Source organism: Sparus aurata, chromosome 3 (assembly GCF_900880675.1).
Source record: "Sparus aurata chromosome 3, fSpaAur1.1, whole genome shotgun sequence".
Taxonomy (NCBI): domain Eukaryota; kingdom Metazoa; phylum Chordata; class Actinopteri; order Spariformes; family Sparidae; genus Sparus; species Sparus aurata.
Window position 1 is genome coordinate 5818445 of NC_044189.1, and position 21662 is coordinate 5840106.

The 21662-nt window shown below is 38.7% G+C and overlaps 1 protein-coding gene across 1 annotated transcript; it reads right to left on the reverse strand.

Moving 5' to 3' along the window:
* Positions 1-2202: 2202 nt before the first annotated feature.
* On the reverse strand, positions 2203-21235 carry LOC115579327 (H-2 class I histocompatibility antigen, Q9 alpha chain-like). The gene is made up of 8 exons (XM_030412831.1): positions 21178-21235; positions 16518-16784; positions 12798-13076; positions 8299-8601; positions 6171-6266; positions 5896-5913; positions 2720-2798; positions 2203-2384 (listed from the first exon to the last, which is right to left on the reverse strand). Exons 1-7 carry the CDS (start codon positions 21233-21235, stop codon positions 2746-2748), a joined length of 1074 nt encoding a protein of 357 aa, XP_030268691.1. The 3' UTR covers positions 2203-2384; positions 2720-2745.
* Between the last annotated feature and the right edge of the window lie 427 nt (positions 21236-21662).

Here is a 21662-nt window from a genome sequence, read left to right on the forward strand (position 1 = left end):
AACCCAGTGTGAGCCAATATTACAGTAGCACCAGCTCCCAAAGGGCTTTGCATACCCATCTCTTCTAGTAGGGCTGGGTGTTGTTAAGAACCTCATGATTCGATTTTGATTCTTTAGGTCGCAATTCGATTCAATATCAATTCGATTCAATATCAATTCGATTCAATACTGATTTAAATGCTTCGATAGATTCAGTAATAAGCAGTATTTAAAAAATAATTCATTAGAGTACCTGTTGATAATTTTCAAATTAAAAAAAGTAATCTTAAATTATAAATCTTTCCTCTAGGAAGCTCTAGTTGAAATGTAAACAAAGGCACACGATGTGTTAAGTTATAAAATAGTACAACCATAGTTAAGCTAAGAAAGTGCCATTGTTTCTGGGACTGCATGGTACATTTTTGTCTGACATAAACAGACATAACCGCGGTCCCTCCGCCCTCCGGCTAGACGAAAGGGGTAACAAGCTGACACTGAACTCCCCTCTCTCCCCGGAGGAGAGTGCTACTCGCGGGCGCACGGTGCAGCGGCCAGGATGAGACCGGTTGCGCTGGGAGTTTATGTTACAGTCTCCGAAAGAGCGGTGCGTCAGACATCGGCAACCCGCCTCCGCAGCTCCGACGGTCTTTCCGCTGCGCATCACCCTCCGACCCTCAAGTGAGATCGTGGGCGAGGCGCTTCCAGCTGCTGGAGGCGGGGACCGAGCTGCAATCAGCCCTGCATACGTCATTGTCACTCACGAGACAGTCTCAAAAAAATCACGGTTAAGTTACGCAGTAACGCAGCCTGCTTGCGGGAAAGTAACAGTAATCTAATTACTGTTTTTGCTATTGTAATCCCTTTACTCGTTGCTTGAAAAAAGTAATCGGATTACAGTAACGTGTTACTTCTACTGCCCATCAGTGCATGCAGGTAATATTGATTTAAATGTTGCTTCTTTCACAAATGTGTAAAAATGTTCTTTATATGTATGTAAACACAAAAGGACAAAAACATTTGCCAAATTTGTGACTTTATTGAAAAGCAAAATTACAGTGCAAGAAGAATGAAACAGCAGAGAAACTTCATTTGACAGACTTAACCAAACACAGGAAACAATTTTGAGCATCGCTCTTCAACGTCGATGTGTTAACAAAACTAAAACGAGCAAAAATATTTCTCTATCATTGTGCTGAGAAGCTTAAAAAAAGCCCACAACCCTTTTTTATAAAATCAGCAAAAATCAATTACATATTTCCAAACAGATTAAAAGTGATTTTAAGAAACACAAAACAACATACTTTGATTAATAAAGAAAAAACTCAGAAGTAAATTATTCACCCTGGCCCCACAAACCTGGTCTGAATCAATTAACAATCTTTAAATTCTATCACTCATAAAGAAATAAACAGACAACATATTTACACATCTGGAAAATAAATTTGAGCTGGCAACATTTATACAACCTATCATTGTTTATGTATTTTCATGCTGTTGTACATATCATAATGTGCATTTTCTGGATATTAAAACAGGAAAGCATTTACACATGTTGTCTTAACCAGATCAAATGAAATTAAAATTAATAATAATTCACCATAGTGATAAAAAACATGTTCCTTTTCCTGTCCAGTGCATCCTGCTGAGCCTCACAGTGAACTGGAGTCACCAGGAGTAAAACAGATAAACAACCATTTACACCTGCAGGTCATTTAGGATGTCCATTTTTTGTAGCATGTTTTTGTTTGTTGCTGATTGATTTGCACTTTTGCCTCCAGTGATCTGATACAACCAGAGAGTGAAACAATGGCTTTTTTAGTATAAATAGTAAAGACAACTCTCTCCTGGTTGACAAATATCTGTTATCTCAAGGTATATATCTTATTGCCAGGCCCAAGTAGTTTAACATATATGAAGATGTGAATGCACGTACTGGGATGTGTGCGAATATTTACGTATTACCAACATTGATTTTCCCAGAAAACCCCAACACCAGAGGTATTAAACTGTAAATCTGTTTTTGTTTTATATAAACAGTCAAATCTTCAAAGTGATTATGTATGCATGCAGAGAGCAGTGTTGATTTATCTTTTATATATATTTATATCAATATTCTCATTTGATTTGTCAACATCTGAGTCTTTTCAGATGAAATTCAACTTTTTATTTGAGACCACATGATCAACATTATTTAAAGTCACCACTTATATTAATAGTATTTCGAAAACATTTGCCAACTGATTTTTGGCCTTTGTTTTCATTGTATTCCAATCAATAAGCATCTACTGATAGATTTCCAACTCTGATTCAGTTTATATCTTTATGAATATCCAATGAATTCCCAGTTTATGAAGAGGAATATGGTGACATCGCTTCTTGTTCCAGTGCAGAATTTATCCATAAACCTAAAGAGACAACAGGAGAAGCATTACATATAATATAAAAGAAAATTCCACAACAAATCCATATATTTAGAGAATCATTTACACCTTAAATATCCATGATTCAGTCATATTAGTATTAGGATTTAGTTGTATAGTTTTTACCTGCTATGTAAAGTTATTTGTTAAATCTGGTTCATCAACAAATGATTTTCTGAACGTTTATGTTTGAGTTTTTAATATTACACTACAACGAAGTGTCAAATAAATGCTTCAGGGAACAGTCTCGGAAAGTTATTTTACACATAGTTTAGTGCAGCTTTGTATAACAAGTATATATCCAATATGAAAGAACTCACTGTGTTCAGGTTGGTGTGTTTGTCGTTTAGGCTTGTGGTTGTGGGTTCAGTTGCTGCATGACCTCAGGGTTGACCACAGCTGTAAGGTCAGAAACACAATGTTAGCCCAAATCCTGCAGTTTTTAACAAACAGCAGACACTGCAAGAAAAGTTCATCAGCACAAAATCAAGAAACAAGGGATATCCGGATCAGGTTTTTTTCTACCCCGATCCCGATCCGAGTCCTTTAATATTTAGTATCTGCCAGTACCAAGTCCTGATCCAATAATGAGCCTTCACTAATATTTTCATGGATAATACAGCTGCATTAAGAAAAAACATACCTGCATCCAAGGACGAAATTTTGATTTCAGAGGTGGGGGGGACACAAGTATTTTTAATAAAACTCCAACCCTTTCAGTTCACTGTGTTTTCTAGTAGTTCTTCTAGTTTTCTTTTGCTACTTTTAAGTTTACCGTTCCCTTTTTTGGTTTGACTGGTTGTGAAGCATGTAGCAAAACATTATCACCCAATTCTGTGTTTCACCTTGTTAGTCAACTTCACTCCAACTCAGTACCACCAATTTTACACTTATTTTTGGAATATATGGTAAACAGACCTCATTTTATAGTGGCAAAAACTTAGTTTCACAATTCTCATGAGTTTGGATGTATAAGATCACATTTGTAATCCGAGGTTTTACTGTATTTTTCCCTAAATCTAAACAGTTGCAGCCTTTCAACATAAATAATGCATGAAAATAAGCGTATATCTTTGGCATTAAACATAAGCTTTTTTTAAATCTCTGCATTGTTGAGGCTCTACATTGAAATAACAATAATAATAATAATAATAACAATAATAATAATAACAATACATTATATATATGGGGCGGCTGTAGCTCAGTGGGTAGAGCAGGTCGACTAGTGATCAGAAGGTCAATAGTTCAAATCCCGGCTCCGAGCTGGGCTGAGCTGCATGTCGAAGTGTCCTTGAGCGAGATACTGATCCCCACATTGCTCATCAGTGAGGGCCCTGCGATAAGCTGGCGACTTTTCCAGGGAGTACCCTGCCCTCGCCCTGAGATGAAGTTGGGATTGGCTCCAGCAGCAACACCCCACGACCCCATGGAAAGGGATAAGCGGTCACAGACAATGACATGACATTATATATATATATCAGCACTTTCAATAAAACTGAAAGACACTTTACAAGATTATTGAGAGCTTTGTAATTGAAGTGGATATGCTGCTTTATTGGGAGCCAGTGAAGGTGTTGCAGGACGGGTGTAACGCATTTCTTTGAGTACTGTAAATTACCAAATAATAGCTGGGTTTAAATTAACCGCAGGGTCCCTTTAAGTCTAATTTATTTTTATTTTTTAAATCAAGGAAGAACACGTGACCACTAATTATTTTTTTCCTGACGTTTTTCTTCTTCGCCTTTTTCACATATTGTGCTGCTTCCTGTCAGTCAGTATGACACTGATGATCGCCATGGCTCCTGTGCAGCAAAAAAATTAAAAGTACGACTTGAAATTTAAAATTTCCGTCGTATAATATGCAGAGGAAAACTCTGAAGAAGCAGCCGCTAGATGTTTCTCTGTCGACCAGAAGAGAGAGAATGGCGAAAAAAATCAAGCTGAGCTTCAGCGTCTGTCCGAGGAGGACAGCAACAGGGCCAGGCTGCCTGGTAGAGGGAGGAAGAAGGCTAGTGAGGAGGATGCGGGATGGGTTATCAGCAAACGGGCACGCCACGAGAGAGTGTCCCGCAAAATGATCAGGGTAATGGAGAAACAAATGTACGCCACCGTGAGTGACAGCAGAGATGAGGAGTTTCCTCCGCCACAACAATTTCACTTGCAGAAGACGCACAACGGTTGAATTAAACGCCTGATCCGTTAAGTGATTGAAACAAATAAACGACCCGGCTATTATTATTTGGTAATTTACATCCTGGCTGCGCCTAATTACCAAACACACATACACACACGCAGTCACGCAATCACATACGCACATGGACACCGATTCAAACGTAATGTAAATGAAACCTCTGATATTACAATCCTTCTAGCGGACGTGACACAGACAGGAGTGGCAGATTAATAAAGACTCCTGGGCAACTAGCAGACCGGCGTGCAAGCAAGATGGAGTGACAGCGGGAACGGCCAATCTCGGCAGAGCCAATAGAGGAGCTTGTGGGCGGGTCTAAACTCAGGGAAACAGGCTTCAGCTTGAGCGGCCGTTTTCCGCTTGGTCCAAGTGCTTGACGTGTCTCTGTTAAATATAACGTAACACTGTTTTTGGACGGTAAAAACTGCAGGGGACATAAACGGCCTTTTGAAAAAGTGCAGGGGACATGTCCCCTGTGTCCCCCCCCCAAAATTACGTCCGTGCCTGCATCCAAGCTGTTCCTTAATAGGTTTTCTTATTTTGTTGAAACAAAGTATATACTTTCATTTGGCTCTTTCTTATTCTGCATATGCCTACAGCCAGCTGAAGTGTGTGAGACGCAGCCCACGATTGGTACCTCCATATCATCCATTGCTTTTTTGATATTCCTTACGCTGTCATGAAAAATGACGTGGACACCTTGCTTGTCTATTTCACAGCATTCAGCATCTCCTCGACTGCCTGTTTAACATGATCTGCTGTATGAGACTCACTAAACTAGTGCGCATACCAGCACGTTGTAACTCAAAAGTGGAGTCAATATAATGTAATGCTGAGATGTTAGGGCATACCGGGGATTCAAAAACTCCAGATGACAAAGAAAGCCCTGATCCTTTATCACGGAGATGAGCTGGTTATCAAGATCGATTAATTTAATTAAGTTCTCTGTAATATTTTATTGTACCAAATTTGTAGTATCAAGTGTAGCTCTTTTGTCACCCCCTTGCGAAACGGTCGTATTGCAGATGTTACATGTCGTCGTTGATCTGCTTCCACTTTCTAATTTAAGTTATTTCCACACTGCAGACATTTCATAAATAGGTTTGCCAGGGTAACGTTACAGGCGTGTCTGAGTTCTGCCACAAATTGTGCTCTGACGTAAAAAAAAATAAGATAATTGGACTTGGGTCCATTTTCAAAATTGCCTATCCCCGATCAGTGGAATCGGGATATCCCTACAAGAAACTCTTTTAAAACTACAATGTTGGATCAAAGGAAACAGAATAAAAAACAAGTGAAACTTACGAGATGGAGGGCGTTTGCCTGAAATAGAAAAAAAATTACAAATTATTCACGTGTTACAGTTTAAAACAGACTTCATTTTTTAGAGCTGCTATTATTGTTTTAATCACCATGTCATATTATCATACTGTAACTAAACTGTGGCGATGAGCCTTAAAGTGTTTACTATTGGTTGTAAAAGATTTCGTTGTGCAGAGAAATGTTTAATTTTGGCAATAAAAGCATCTTCTCAAATCAAAATTATGAAAAAAGACACTGTTTCTGTTTTGGTCTCTCACCGCTCTTCTTTTTAAAAATGAAGAATCCAATCCCAGCGATAACGAGAGAAAGAACAGCCACTGCAGCGACGATGATAGCAATCAGGTTGAGCTTTTCTGTTGAGCAGAAAACAACAAAAAATAGTCTCAGCCTGTTCAGGTGAAGCAAGTTAGAGGAGAAGAACATGAAGCCAACCAGACATCAACCCTGTATACAGACACTGTTTGTTTGTCCTGTTTTTTTTATTTCAAATTTTTATCCCTACATGTCTGAACATAATTAATGTAAACCTGCTTAAAAAGCAACCAGAAATACGTGTTTAGTTTATTTCATTAATGACACTGTTCGGTTTTAATCCAAGAAAAAAAATTTAACATTACATTTGCTGATATCCTTTGAATTTAGCAAAGAACAATTTATATTTGCATTTTAAGTAATAGAAATTGTTTGTTAAACAAATATGTGGTTTTCACATTAAAAAAACTAACTTTTTTCTACTTAACTGTTGTTTTTTTGTGAGTTTAGGTCCATTGTGTTAATACAGTATGTCAAAATGAAAAAAAAACTGCACAGTCACACATGTGAGGTTGTGCTAAAAAAATAATGACACCAAACAAGGCAAGGTAAACAGGTTTTAAGGTGAAATATAATGGTAAAATCAAAAATAGTAAAAAACGGCCAATTATACCCCAGAGGGTTGAGAGTCAAGAAGTGAACATGTGCTTTGGTTAGGGTTGGGTATCGAGAACCGAGTATCTATTGGAACCTGGACTAGCTTTCCAATTCTCCTGGAATCATTCAAAAGTTTAAATTTCGATTCCTAATTTTCATACCCAGTCCGCCGACCGGAAGAAGAAGCCACTGAACACCAACGAGAAGCGTCCACCAGAGTCGAGTTGAGCATGGATAGCGTGCGTCGGCGGTCCAAAGTGCGGCTTCACTTTACTAAAAAGAACGACATATCGGCAAAATGCAACACTTGCGACCAGATTATGTTGCGCATAGGAGGGTGCACGATGAACATGAAAAAGACTATTTCATTCAGAAGGACCATTGGCAGGGCTGTAAACTAGCGGTCGCCACTCGCCAAATGCGACAAAAATATTCCCCTGGTGACTTAATTTTGGAGGGATGCATGCCACGGGGCGGGTAAATGTTTGTCCCGATGGTCGTGCTCTTGCTATAAATTACGCATGATATAGCAAAACATTGTAGTAGCTGTAAAGTGATCAATTATGATGGTAGCAAACGTTAGTGCAAAACCGGCTATTTGTTGTGTGTCGCACTGAAGTAGCTCCCCCGACGTCACCGCTGTAGAAAATAGTTCCCCTCAGAAGCAACGTGGCGTGCGCGTCACCGCTATTTAAAAGTTTGGCTCAGTGACTGTGATAATTTCTAAACGACTTCCTTCAGTTAGGTTTCAGTATGATAATCATGTGGCTTAGTGTGAGAACAGTTGTCACGTCACAAAACGTGTAAAACCACCAAATCCAGTGTAAATGTTATTATGGTACAGTCGACACCGACAAGTCTATTACAGAGCCTGATAGTTAATTAATGAGTGTTTCCTTTGTCAAAAATTTGCACTGTTCAAGTTGTCAATTTGCAATGTTATGAAATGTAATTAATAATATTAAAATGTATTTCTAAATGATACTTTGGCCTCTTTTATAAGCATGTATTGGTATATAATACTGTTATCTCCATGAAAAGTACTGAAACAGATGTATATGTAACAAAAAGAGGCAATTTATTATTTGGCCAGTTAAAAATTTACTTGGCCGGTAGATTCTTTCATCTACCGGTCCCCTTGGCAGGTGAGCCAAAAAGTTAGTTTACAGCCCTGAGCGTTGATTAGCTAGCTCATTTAAAATATCCTTAACTTTTCTGAGCCTGCCTCTTAAAAGAATCGGAATCGAGAATCGTTAGGAACCGGAATCGAAACAAGGAATTGGAATCGGAATTGGAATCGTTCAAATTCAAACGATACCCAACCCTAGCTTTGGTGTAATGTTAGTCTGAGACTTCTACATGAAAGAAACTTACAATAAAACAATAGAAACAAAACCTCCAATACACATATAAACACATGAACTGCAGGACTGTTACAGTCAAAAGAAGTGTCAACACCTTTGATTCCAGTCTTACCTTCGTTGGTTCTGATCACTGCTTTGTCCAGTTTGGTGACGATGTCCTCCTTCACACCAGAGAGCTGAAACACACAGTCGTACCTCGTCCAGTCTTCAGGTGAGACTGATGAAAGTTTCAGGTCAACACTCATCTGGAAGGTTCCATCGTGGTTGGGGAGGATCTCTCCGTGGTCCACCTCCTCATGAAGCTCCTCTCCATCTTTCCTCCAGACGAGTGAGGCTCTGTGAGGGTAGAAACCTGTAGCGAGGCAGCTGACTGGAGAGGAGGGAGTCTTCTGGAGGAGAGACACTGACGGAAGATCTGGAGAGGAAAGAGACACAGTTTATAGGTTCTTTATTAGTATTTACTGTATATTAATATTATCATTCATGTTTGATGGAATGTATTTTAAATGTTTTAGTAACACAGACTAAAAATGTGAACATGTTACAAGAAGGGAGAGACAGGAGTCACATGGGTATGTCGATCAAGATGGCGGCACTGTTAAAGAGCTCTGCTCACCCACCAATATAGTTTTTACATAATACTCCATACTTTTTGGTAATATCAGCTTCCTAAGAACTTCTGAATCACTGAGAGAGGTTATTTTGACCCAAATGGCAACTTCAAAGTATTTCAAAACCAAGGAGACAACGAGCCACATGTCGCCTAGAAACAGCCCATCTCTGGACAAAGACACAAACACTTGGCTCACCACCGCGAGGTGAGAGTGACCAAGACACCATAAACGTGGATAATCTGTTTGCTGTAATCTCCAAAATGAGTACCATGCTGCAGGAGGTGGCAGCAGATATATTAACCATCAAACAAACTACCTCTGAGCTAAAGATAACGGTGAATGGGATTCAGGAAAAGCTGGAAGAAGCAGGTGCTTGAAAATCACAGTAAGAGGAATAGTGTGACTGGTGGGGCTGATGGAAATCTATGGGACGAACGGCACAATGAAGAGCTGTGTGAAGAGAGTGCTGAGCGAGGGACTCGGAGTTGATGTGAACAGTGAATTTGAAGTTTAAATAGTGCATCGCTTGCTTGCTCCCGTGCCTAATGACGGCCAGCCGCCAAGACTGGTGCTAATTAGATTCTTATGACAATCAGCAAGTGATAAAGTAGTGAAAGCGGCCGGAAAGAGGCGCGGGATCGTATGGGAAGGCATCCGACTTTCACTGTTTCCAGATATGACGCAGGAGCTTGTCGAGTAAAGAAAAACCTTTACAACCGTGAAGAGAGTGCTGCAGCAGCTCAATGTGAGATACACACTGGCTCATCCAGCGTCCCTGCGATTCACGTTGAATGGGAAGAACCAAAGCTTCAAAAGCGCCAAGGATGCAGAGATGCAGTTCATCAGGATTAACTCCAATACAGATGGGTGAGCTGAAAGGCCATGTCTGCTAAGAGAAGTGCTGTTTAGCGGAGACTGACTGGGACAATACAAAGAAAAACTGATTTAAGAGTGGACAATGTCTTAAAGAGGTGGGTGTGAGTTTGATTTTTTGCTGCCTGAGCAACAAAGCCGGAGATCGAGCTTCGTTTGGCTGGGTGTACGTTACACCATGGACCTAAGCCTTAGGTTTCTTTTTTGTTTTTTGTTTTTTTGTTCGTTTTATATGGATGGAGGAAAGCCAGAGGCCCCAAGTGTTGTGTGGGCTTCCTTCAGGTTAGGAGTTTTTTCTTTGTTTATTTCTTTATGTGTTTCCTTTTTCAGAAGTGTTATGGCTTAGTCTGTTACACGTAAATTGTGTATTAAGCTACATTTAGTGATGACGGAATAAAGTACAAATGACACAAATGAGACATGTAAATTACAAGAGGCGCTAGTGGGGGACATAACTCATATTGATCTTAACTTGGTCTCAACAGTCTTAGACTCCTATTCAAACTCAAAATATGACTAGGCACCATGCTCAATGCATAAGCTTGAATATCAACGGATGTAGGAATCTTGCTAAGAGAGGGAAGGTGTTGACTTATCTGAAGCATAATAAGGCGGACATAGCTTTTCTCCAGGAAACGCTCTTTAAATACGTTTTATTTTACTTAAGGAGATAAAGGATAAAGAAGACAGAATGGTATGTATTTACGCACCAAATAAAGGTGATCCACACTTTTTTCATGATGTGAATAAGACGTTGGGAAAACTGGAGGGTCAAATAATCTTGGCAGGAGACTTTAATCAAGACATGTAAAATAAATGCAATGGCCCTCTTGGACCATACTCCAGTAGAGCTCGGCATTGATATAAATACTGATGTAGAGAAAAAGGTAGATGGAGAATGAATACGTCGTTAATACAAGATTAGATTAGGAGGATATTAAATCTTTCTTTGAAATTAATGCTGGCAGCACTGACTCAAAAGCAATGGAATAGGAGGCATCTAAGGCTTAAATTAGAGGGAAAATTATAGCACATTCATCTAAAAAGAAAAAAGAGAATATGAAAAAGATAACTGCAATCAAAAATCAGGAAATGGAATTATCAAAATATTTTTCAGGTAAACTATATCAACATGTACGCTTCTGTTCTTAAGTCCGGAAAGAGCATTACCAAGCATCATACACCCTGATCAAGTGGGATTTATTGAAAAATAGGTCATCCACGACAATATGAGAAGACTTGATGTGGTCCAATAGGACAGGAACAGACTTGGTGGTTGCCCTCTCACTTGACGCTGAGAAGGTATTTGACCGGGTTCAGAGGGAATTCTTGTATGCAGCCTTATCGCATTTTGGATTTGGAAAAACATTTATTCGCTGGATAAAAACACTATATAAAAGCCCAAAGGCAGCGGTGATAACGAACGGTCAAATTTCACCCCTATTCAACCTCACTAGAGGAACCTGTCAGGGCTGTCCTTTATCCCCATTATTGTTCAATATCGTATTGGAACCTCTGGCTTTTATTTTGCTAGAAGTATATGGAAATATTAAAGGGGTGGATGTGGGCAGGAAGGAGCACAAATTGCTATTGTATACGGATGATATTTTGATGCTGGTAAAAGACCCACCAAATTCAATACCCCACCTAATGGACACAATAAAATCATATTCCATATTATCAGCATACAAAATTAATTGGACAAAGTTTTAATAAATTAGATTGGGTTGCTATTGAAAATAAGTTGGCATCCCCATTTTAGCCTATAGACAGACTCTCCCCGTCACTTGACTTACCCAATCCTATCATCACACTCCAAAGAAATCTGGACTAAAATACACAAGATGTTTAAATTGTCACACTGTAAGAAATCCTACTCCTCCCTATGGCATAACACTATGATTAACGTTGGAAAGAAATCAGTATTTTGGAAGAAATGGCATGATAGTGGCATATGTAACATCACTGACCTTTTTGAAAAGGACGTGTTTGTGTCATATTCAGAGCTAACTAGAAAATACAAGCTCATGGGAAGGTACCTTCAAATTAGGAGCTGTAAACCACATAACATGTATTTTATGGAACAACCAACCAGTTGCTAAGCAATGACTGTAATAACCTAAAGGTGATATGGGAGAAAGACTTAGGATGTATAATGGAGGAGAGGGAATGGTTGAAAATATTATCTGACAAGGGAAAAAACATAAGGGAAGCGAAAGGGAAATATATCACCCAATATAAAATAATACACAGATATTATTGGACACCTTTAAGATTTTATAGGATGGGAGTAATAAATACCAATCTTAGTTGGAAATGTCAGAAGAAGTGGGCACTTTTTTACACTGTATGTGGGAATGCCCAACTATCCACCCCTTCAGGGGAATCATTTTGGAATATTTAGGCAACTGGGTCGGAAGAAACGTACCAATATCTCCTAGACTCTGTCTACTAGGTGACAGAAGTCAAATACACAACATATGGGTTTTCTGTGATCATGGTTGGCATTACAGTGGCTGCTAGGACGATACAATCACTGGAAAACACCTAAAACCCCAGGATTAAAAGAATAAGTTAACGCTATGATAAAAACAGCTTCTTATGAGCATATGCTAAACATGTTAAATGTTGTTTAAAAGGGTCAAGCACCAGCATGGGATAATTTCTGGACATATATCACATGGACTGATAAACCTGTATAATGAACATGGCTGCTAATTATTTCAATATTGTCATGCCCCTGAAACTGATGTTGATATTGTCATTGTGTATTGGATTTTTATATATTTTCATAAGAAATGTCTCTGTACGCGATACACTGAATTGTCATGCACCAAAGGAAAAAAGCAATAAAAACAGAGACAGAGGGGTGAGACAGATGAGGAAGGGAGGAGAAGGAGAGTGAAAGACTGAGATGGACAGAAAAACAACAGAGAGAAAATGGTGGCAAAGAGATGAAGAGGTGAGAGAGAAAACACAAGAAAGAGAAATGTGTGTAAACTGAGACGAAGTGTGTCTATGTAGGTTGTTTCATATTTATTTTAATGTGACTGTTGGTTAGAAACAGAAGAGAAACATGAAGACTGTTGTGTCCATTAAACTTCATCAGGTCGTGTGTTTCTACCTGTTCTCAGCAGAACGCTCCTCCCATAGTCCACATACTTCTTCAGCCACTCAGGACACGTCTGGGTGAGGTAGTTTTTTTGCCCTGCTATCCAAGCCTTGTTGTCATCCCACTTGTGTTTGGTGATGACAGCCTGTTGCTTTGGGGCGATCCATGTTTCTGTCTTCAGGTCAAATGATATGAAGTCTTCTCCATCATAACCATCCTGGTAAAAACCATTGACCTCTTTAGTCTCATCATCCCACTCACAGCCGTACATCGTCTGGAAAATGTGGACACCTGAGACAGAAACAGAGAGGACATTAAACCAGAGTGAGATCACAGCTCAGTCATCTATCATCAGCTGATATCACATCTTCACCACAGAGACACACTGATCCACAGACACCAGAACACCAGGATCTACACCTCCTGCTGTTCTTGGCTGGATGGAAGCCGTTCACAGCCAATCATCATCTGGACAGTGTGGACGTCTTCAGAGAGAGACAGAGAGGCTGCTGGGAAACAGAGTGAGATCCTGACACAGTTCATATCCTCTGTTTCACCACAGAGACACACTGACTCCACTGAGACCAACAGTTTATCTCCACTGTTGAAGGAGGTGTGGCTTCATGTCAACACACACACACACACACACACACACACACACACACACACACACACACACACACACACACACTGAGGTGGAGTCCTGACCAGCAGATTAAACCTGATCCTGGACTGAACATTAGACCCACTGAGACCCTGCAGCCAGTGGATCAGTCCAACAACATCCTCCTCCTGTGAGAAACTACAGACTGGACTGTCCTGAAGCTGCTTTAGAAGCTTCACTGAAGGAGAGTTTCAGTCCAGGATGAGTCTCTAGACTCCAGCTGCTCAGCCAGGACAGTGTGTCCTGTTCAGCTCTGTGTTACTACAACTGGTCAGGATGAGGCCCACACCATCAGGACCATTATGGAGACTGGGAGGCAGTCTGTGTGTCCTGATTGGTCCATCCATCAGTCAATCACTCAATACAACCAACAGCTGTTTCCACCTGCAGATGTTGGTTTGATGCTGCTGATGTGACGGACCAACACACTGTGGTCAGTACAGTAGAGTTCATCTGATCTAATCTGGAGTTATACTTTATATTTAACACTGAAATTAATTCTTCTCCTCGTTATTTATTCTTTTTTGATTAATTGATTAACATTTACTTATTTTAAAAAGTGAGGAAATTATGAAAAATGTCCGTCACAAGTTCTCAGAGCCAAAAGGTGAAATCTTTAAATGTCTTCTTCTATATTATGGGATGGACAGACTGTGTGTCAGTACAGTGGAGTTAATATAATATAATCTGTAGTTCTACTTTATATTTAGGAGGAAATTAATGATTCTTTTCATTGTTAATTATTTTTTGATGAATTGATTAACCATTTATTTATTTTAAAAGGGGGAAAATTGTGAAAAATTTTCTTCACAAGTGCTCAGAGCCAAACGTGAAATCATCACATTTCTTTTATATATTACGGGATGGACAGACTGTGTATCAGTACAGTAGAGTTAATGTAATATAATCTGTATTTTACAACATATTTATGACTCAAACTGATTTTTCTTGTTATTATTGATTATGTAATGATTATGTTTTGGCTAATCAATAAATCATTTACGCTGTTAAAAGTCAGAAAATTGTGAAAAAAGTCCATCACAAGTTCTCAGAGCCAAACGTGAAATCTTCTAAATACTTCTTCTATATTATGGGATGGACAGACTGTGTGTCAGTACAGTAGATTTAAAGTTATCTAATCTGTTTTTACTACATATTTTGGATTCAAACTAATTTATTTTCTCATTATTGATTATGTAATGACTATTTTTTTGGTTAATCAATAAATCGTTTATGCTGTAAAATATCAAGCAACAGTGAAAATGTCCATCACAAGTTTCCAGAGTCAGAGGTGAAATCTTTAAATATCTTCTTTTGTCCGACCAACACTGAACAGAATTTAATTTATAACGATATAAAACAGAGAAAAGCAGCAAATTCTCATAATTAAGAAACTTGAACTAGAAAATGTTTGTGAGTTTTGTTCAGTAAAAGACTTAAATCAATATTTGATTGTCAAAATGTTTGTCAATGAACTTCCTGTTGATCAACTAATCGATTAATTGACTAATCACTTCAGCACAACATCTGTTTATTATGACAGAGACACAGTGTGGTCAAGTAGAGTTAATCTAATCTAATCTGTAGATCTACTATATATCCTGTATATTATGGGATGGACACAGTGTGGTCAGTACAGTAGAGTTAATCTAATCTAATCTGTAGATCTACTATATATCCTGTATATTATGGGATGGACACAGTGTGGTCAGTACAGTAGAGTTAATCTAATCTAATCTGTAGATCTACTATATATCCTGTATATTATGGGATGGACACAGTGTGGTCAGTACAGTGGAGTTAATCTAATCTAATCTGTAGATCTACTATATATCCTGTATATTATGGGATGGACACAGTGTGGTCAGTACAGTGGAGTTAATCTAATCTAATCTGTAGATCTACTATATATCCTGTATATTATGGGATGGACACAGTGTGGTCAGTACAGTAGAGTTAATCTAATCTAATCTGTAGATCTACTATATATCCTGTATATTATGGGATGGACACAGTGTGGTCAGCACAGTGGAGTCGTCCTGCTAAACTCTTTAAAGCTCTGATCTGAATGAGACAGTCACCTTGTGGTCCTGTCAGCCAGGTGTATTAAAACATGCTGCTCCTCCTCTCATATGAGGACCCAGCAGAAGCAGCCTGTGTCCCATTTACAGTCCTGCTCCGTAGTTTAAGAAACCAGGCAGTGATGTTCCTCTATCAGCTGTGTGTTGTTAAACTGTTGTGATAAACAGGTTCCTACAGTAGAGTTATTATGCACCAACTCACTGTGGGCACTTCAGTAGAGTCACTCTGATCTAATCTAGTGGAGATAAAGGGTTAATCATCTCTGCTGGTTATTATGGGATGGACAGAAACACTGTATCAGTGAAGTACAGCAGCATCCAGTAGTCTCAGTCTCAGTGATGTTTCTGTTCAGTCTGACTGGGAGTTTAGATAAGAAAAGCCTCCAACAGACAGTTTAACGTGTGTGTCGGAGCCATTTTTAGTTCATTTTTTGTTGCTCATTTAAATATGAGAAATGTCACTATCTGGTGTTGACCAGTGGTAATAATGAAAGGCCTTTATAATCAGGCCACTAATTACAGGCAGGTGTGCAACAAACAGTGAATGCCAGGAGAGCACACAGTCTTTTTACTGCTCTGCTCTGATTTGTTTTGATTCTTGACAATTACCAACACAATATAGAACGCTATTTTTGGATATCAATCGATCGATGTATATAAGCATACCTTTGTTTATTTATACTTTTAGTTAATTCAATTTATTTTGATGCATGTCAGAGCTCAGAGCCAACACAAGCACACACTCGCACAACCCACTCATAACCAACCGGACGGACTACAATCAACTCCAACAAACCATGTAAGTGCAATAACAAAAAGAAAACTCAAAGCACGTAAAAAGAACTCTTGATGGCATAAAGGCTTTAGCAAAGCACCAAGAAAGCTATTGACCTAACAGTATGTGTCTGTGTGTGTGTGTGTTTTTACTAAAATACAGAATTCAATTATTAACAACATTTTATCAGTACAAAGTGAAAAATAACAAACCTCCAGTTTGGTTGAAGCGTGGCTTCAAAGTGTCAATGCTGGCTTTGAAATTGTGCTCAGAGCCCATGAAGTTCCCAGTGTTCCACTCCCAGTACTGAGGATCATCTTCTGTGGCCCTGCTCATCCAGTCCTGTTTGGGTTTGATTCTCTTGATGTTACTGTCATAGTGAATCACCTCAACTTCATCAACCATCCCAACAGCCACAAACTCTGGGAAGTTTAGGACTCCAGAGGATCCAGTGTAGAAATATTTCAGCGAGTGAGTCACTGTATAAAAAAGTAAATGTAATTATTTCAGTTATTATGAATCATTGAACAATACCAAGTACACTACCACATTTAAGATCTATCTGTTGTGAAGTCAATAAAGGCAATTAAAAAAAAAACATTTATTAGTAAAGAATTTGCTCCAGAAACTTTTTACTGGTCAAATATTTAGCTCATGCAGTTGTGTTCCTGACTTTCATTGCTATGAAGCAGTTTGTAAAACTTTTTTTTTTTAGTGCTGGATATCTGTTTTGTTTCTAGTAAGTGAAGTAATCTATTTCTCGTAATTCATACTTAACAATCCTCATTATCTTATTTGTTTTTTCTTTTACGATTATTAAGTGAGTTGTTTTGCTCTTTCGTATTTTTGTTGTAATGTTCGTCAATTAATCATTAATTTTAACTGTTTGTGTTGCTGTCAGAGGGTTTGTGGATTTCAAATGTTTGAGTATAAATTAGGGCTGGGCGATAAAACAATAACGATATCTATCACGATAGACACGTGAGCAATATCAATAGAAAATACGTTCGATAGAACATTCGATAATTTCACTGAACTCCGTTAGAATCAGGTGATCTGCGAGCAGCGAAATACAGTGCGAGGCCCAGTTGCTGGACGAGAGGTTTATGCACGCAACTCTGTTTACTTTCAATCAAAACTAAACTTTACTTCAGACACAGACACAGACCGTAGAACCTCCGTATCGCTACGCATTAGCACAACGGCCCAGTGGCGCTAATGCGTAGTGATACGGAGGTTCTACGGTTGAGAAAATGTAGTGCCAAAAGAAAGGGCGGTCTAATGGCGATGTAAAGCAGTGTGAGATTTCTCTATACAACATACACTTGCAATAATATAGATTTTTTTTTTAGGTGGGCCTCGTTTTAGGTGGTTAAAATTCGCTTTTCACTGGACCCCGTTCACTGCAGTTCAAAGCTGAGCGTCTGGGCTGGAGCAGCTCTCTGCTCCTCCAAACTGAAGCTGCGCTGATCAGTAATTACGGTAGGAAACAGATCGACAATAGATATGTGCTTTATATGATCCCACTTCTAAAAACCTGAACTATCCTATTAACATATTGTCAAGCAGCAATGTCAGCTTCTACACTATTATGTCTCATGTTTTAGATTCTGATTCTGAAATCTTGAAAATGATTTTTTTTAATTTTTTTTTTATCTCACCTGTAGTCAATATTTAAAGGGTTATTTTTAAAATTTTTCTTATTTCAAATGGGGGGGAAAAAAATCAATAATTATCGATATCGACTGATATGAAACACTTATATCGTGATACATTTTTCAGCCATATCGCCCAGCCCTAGTATAAATATTTATTTTTTCAAATGCATCCATCAAGAAAATAAATATCTGACCCAGTTAGCTTGTGTTCCTGACTTTCAAATCTTAATTCATGTAAAGTAAATAATTATATTTAAGTGTAACCCCTGAATGTAAATCTTGTATCTTTTAAATGTATTTTAGGATGGTCATAAAAATGTTAACAGACACAGCTCTATGTATAAGAAATGTTTCTTTTGTTTTACTTTTATTTCTCATGAACTCACCCTGTACAATTTCTATTAGTAACAGTTATATACTGGATGAAAAGCAAATTATATTTATTAATCTAGTTAATCTAGTCTCCAATATTCACTTATCAGGAGATCATGTTTATTGACTTTTAGTGCAGATGAGAACTTTTTTTTTCCTGTTCCCTGTTAAAAGGTCAAATATCATTAAACAGTATTGCAGAATCAGTACTGGATTTATGACCCTAATGCTGATATTGATACTTTTACAACTTGAAGATAAGTATAGTGACTAAAAATATTACATTTGATCTTAAGTGGGATATTTTTTTAAAATACAGAAACTTAACAGTTTTTAGTGACAAAGACACACTCTGATCAGGACAGTTCACAGTCCTATATAAACTCTTCATCGCGATCTGGTAGACAAACTTTGTAATGAAGACTCTGTTTGACATTTCTGTTCTTCAGTTTCTTGTTACTGATCAGCCGACAAACACACATATATGGAGGACCAAACCTGACATAAGTATAAATAAATAAATAAATAAATAAATAAATGCATGAATAAATAAATACATAAATAAATGAATAAATAAATAAATGCTGAAATAAATGTATAAATAAATAAAAGTATAAATAAAAGAATAAATGCTTTTTTATTTATTTCTGTATTTCTGTTCACCTACATTTATTTATTTATACATTTCTGTTCACCTACATTTATTTATTTCTGTATTTCTGTTCACCTACATTTATTTATTTCTGTATTTCTGTGTCCATATGTAAATGAGGAGGTAGGAGGTCCTAACCTCAGTCAAGAGCATGATTGGTTACAGGAGTGTGCTCGATGAGGGTCTACTACTTCTGCCTTACTAGCTGTGCTGAGTCCTGTACACTGTTCAGGAATGTTGCTGGCTACCAGCAAGCCCGCTCAGCTAACTGTTAGCTGCAGTTGTTGACATTTGTTCATGTAGCTCTGGTTTGGTTATGAATTTGACTGGCGTTCATTTTAACTTGCGAGGGTCCCAGGTGTGCTGGTGGTGTGGTTTGAGAATCCCGTCTGGAGAGAGAGGGATCCTCAGCCATGTCCGCTAAGCAGGAAAAAGATTCTGCACATCGCTCCAAGTCATGTACATGTGTGTTCTAGACGAGCGCTACAGAGCGCAAATCGTCCAAAAGTGCATGTTGTCGGTCTCATATATTTGTCGTGAACCTCTGTACTCTCAAATAACTCATGTGTGGAACAGTATTAAGCATTTGTTTACGACGAGCGGCCCGAGAGCAGCGTGGAGACCCTCTTATGTTAGCTGCTCGCTGTAGCGCAGCATCCAGGCTACCTTGTGACACCGGTTACCATCGGGTATTTTTCATTCAGCACTGCGTTCAAATGGTCGCTTAAGCCATCGTTCCGAGCCGCATACATCGTTATTAAGCTGAAGCTCAGTCAGTGTGAAAACTGTACACTGTCATACAGCCTGCTGGTCAAACAGTCTGCAGAGTACGTTGACATCCAGCCCGAGCTCAGTGTGAGGTCAATCAGCTGTGGCAAATCGTGAGATGTCCAGATCAACCTGTGATACAAACACCAGTAGCGACAATGGTTCATAGGAAAGCCCAGACATGTTTCTTACTCTCGATGGTAAAAGTTGTGAACAGTTAACCTGGACGCTATGCTCTCAGCGCTACAGCCAACAGCTAAACGCTAACAGCTAACTGCTAACAGCTAACATAAGAGCTAACAGCGGACTTCACGCCGCTCTCGAGCCGCTCGTCGTGAACAAATGCTTAATGTTGTTCCACCCATGAGTTGGTTGAGAGTACAGAGATTCACGACAAAGATATGACACCGACAACATGCACTTTTGGACGATTTGTGCTCTGTAGCGCTCGTCTAGCAGTGGTTTGCAAGTCGCAGCCCCGGCAACTCCGTGTGGGTAGAAGTGTTCAAGCCACGTCAAAACGAATACACACATACATGACTTGGAGCGATGAGCAGAATGTTTTTCGTGGTTAGCGGACATGGCTCTCCAGACAGGATTCTCAAACCACACCACCAGCACATCTGGGACCCTCGCAAGTTAAAATGAACGCCAGTTAACCTGTCACACTGGTCGAGGCCATTAAGCTAACTGGAGCTGTTTGACAACGTTACAGAGAGCGAGGCTTGAGATCAGGAATCGTTTGCTTTTGTCTGGCTCTCCGATTTGACCAATCATGCTCTTGACTGAGGTTAGGACCTCCTACCTCCTCATTAACATATGGACACAGAAATACAGAAATAAATAAATGTAGGTGAACAGAAATGTAGAAATAAATGTTATTTGTGCATTTATTTATTTATACATTTATTTATTTATTTATTTCAGCATTTATTTATGTATTTATTTATGCATTTATTTATTTATTTATACTTATGTCAGGTTTGGTCCTCCATACACAGACACACGCCAACATATCTGTATTAAGTTCATATATATCTCTGGCTGATTTATTGATCTGACTCTAATACATAACTTTTCTATTGTACGCACAGTGAATGTAACAACATAATGCGTTAACATTACATGAAATAAATAAAACAATAAATAAATACAAATAATTACCCACATAATTAAGAGACAGTAAAAGATAATCAGAGACAAATACACTTAAACCCATTTTCCGAAATAGCCTAAACGTTTCTTCTAATAGTAATTAGAGTATCGTATTAGTATTATGTGGTATTATAAATCAATAACAATCACAGACTGAATAATAAAGTGAACTTCAAGATGGACGTCATGGGTTTGACAGCGCCTAACGCTCCACGATCAATCAGGAAATCCTCCTGAGCTAAACATCGCAGACTAATGTGAACTCACCTGCCGCCGCGTCATGTAGACCTATTCCGAGGAGAGCCAGGAAAACCAGGATCTTCATTGTGAACTGTCGTTTCTGAAGCTTTGATCAACTTTGAAAGACTGATATGATTCTTTATTTATAGACAGACCAACAATGCTACAGCCTCTCCAATATCTAGAGGTGAAATGAGAGGAAACATGAGGCGTTCACATCAACTTCCATCTGAGCCAATGAGAATTTAGCCTGAGCATAACGTCACTTATAACTGGGTAAAACTGACCCACTGAGGTTGTAAAGCGAAAGTAAAATGATCTTCTTGTATCCTGTGTGAGAGGATGAGGAGACATGCGGGTTTTATTTTAGTGTCTCAGCTTTGTTCGCATATGAAGGAGTATTAAACCTCCTGCTGCTCACATCTCGTGTCATGTTTTGTAGCTTGATGTGATGTAATGTGCAGAAATGTGTGAATGTTCTGGGAGGTCAGAGGTCACTGTCAGCTACAGCT

Coding starts and splice junctions, on each gene's coding strand:
- LOC115579327 (XM_030412831.1), bottom strand. CDS start 21,235: ATGAAGATCCTGGTTTTCCTGGCTCTCCTCGGAATAGGTCTACATGAC. Junction 8,602..12,797: donor GAGCGTTCTGCTGAGAACAG/GTAGAAACACAC, acceptor TTTCCTCTCCAG/ATCTTCCGTCAGTGTCTCTC. Junction 6,267..8,298: donor AGTGATCAGAACCAACGAAG/GTAAGACTGGAA, acceptor TCTGCTCAACAG/AAAAGCTCAACCTGATTGCT.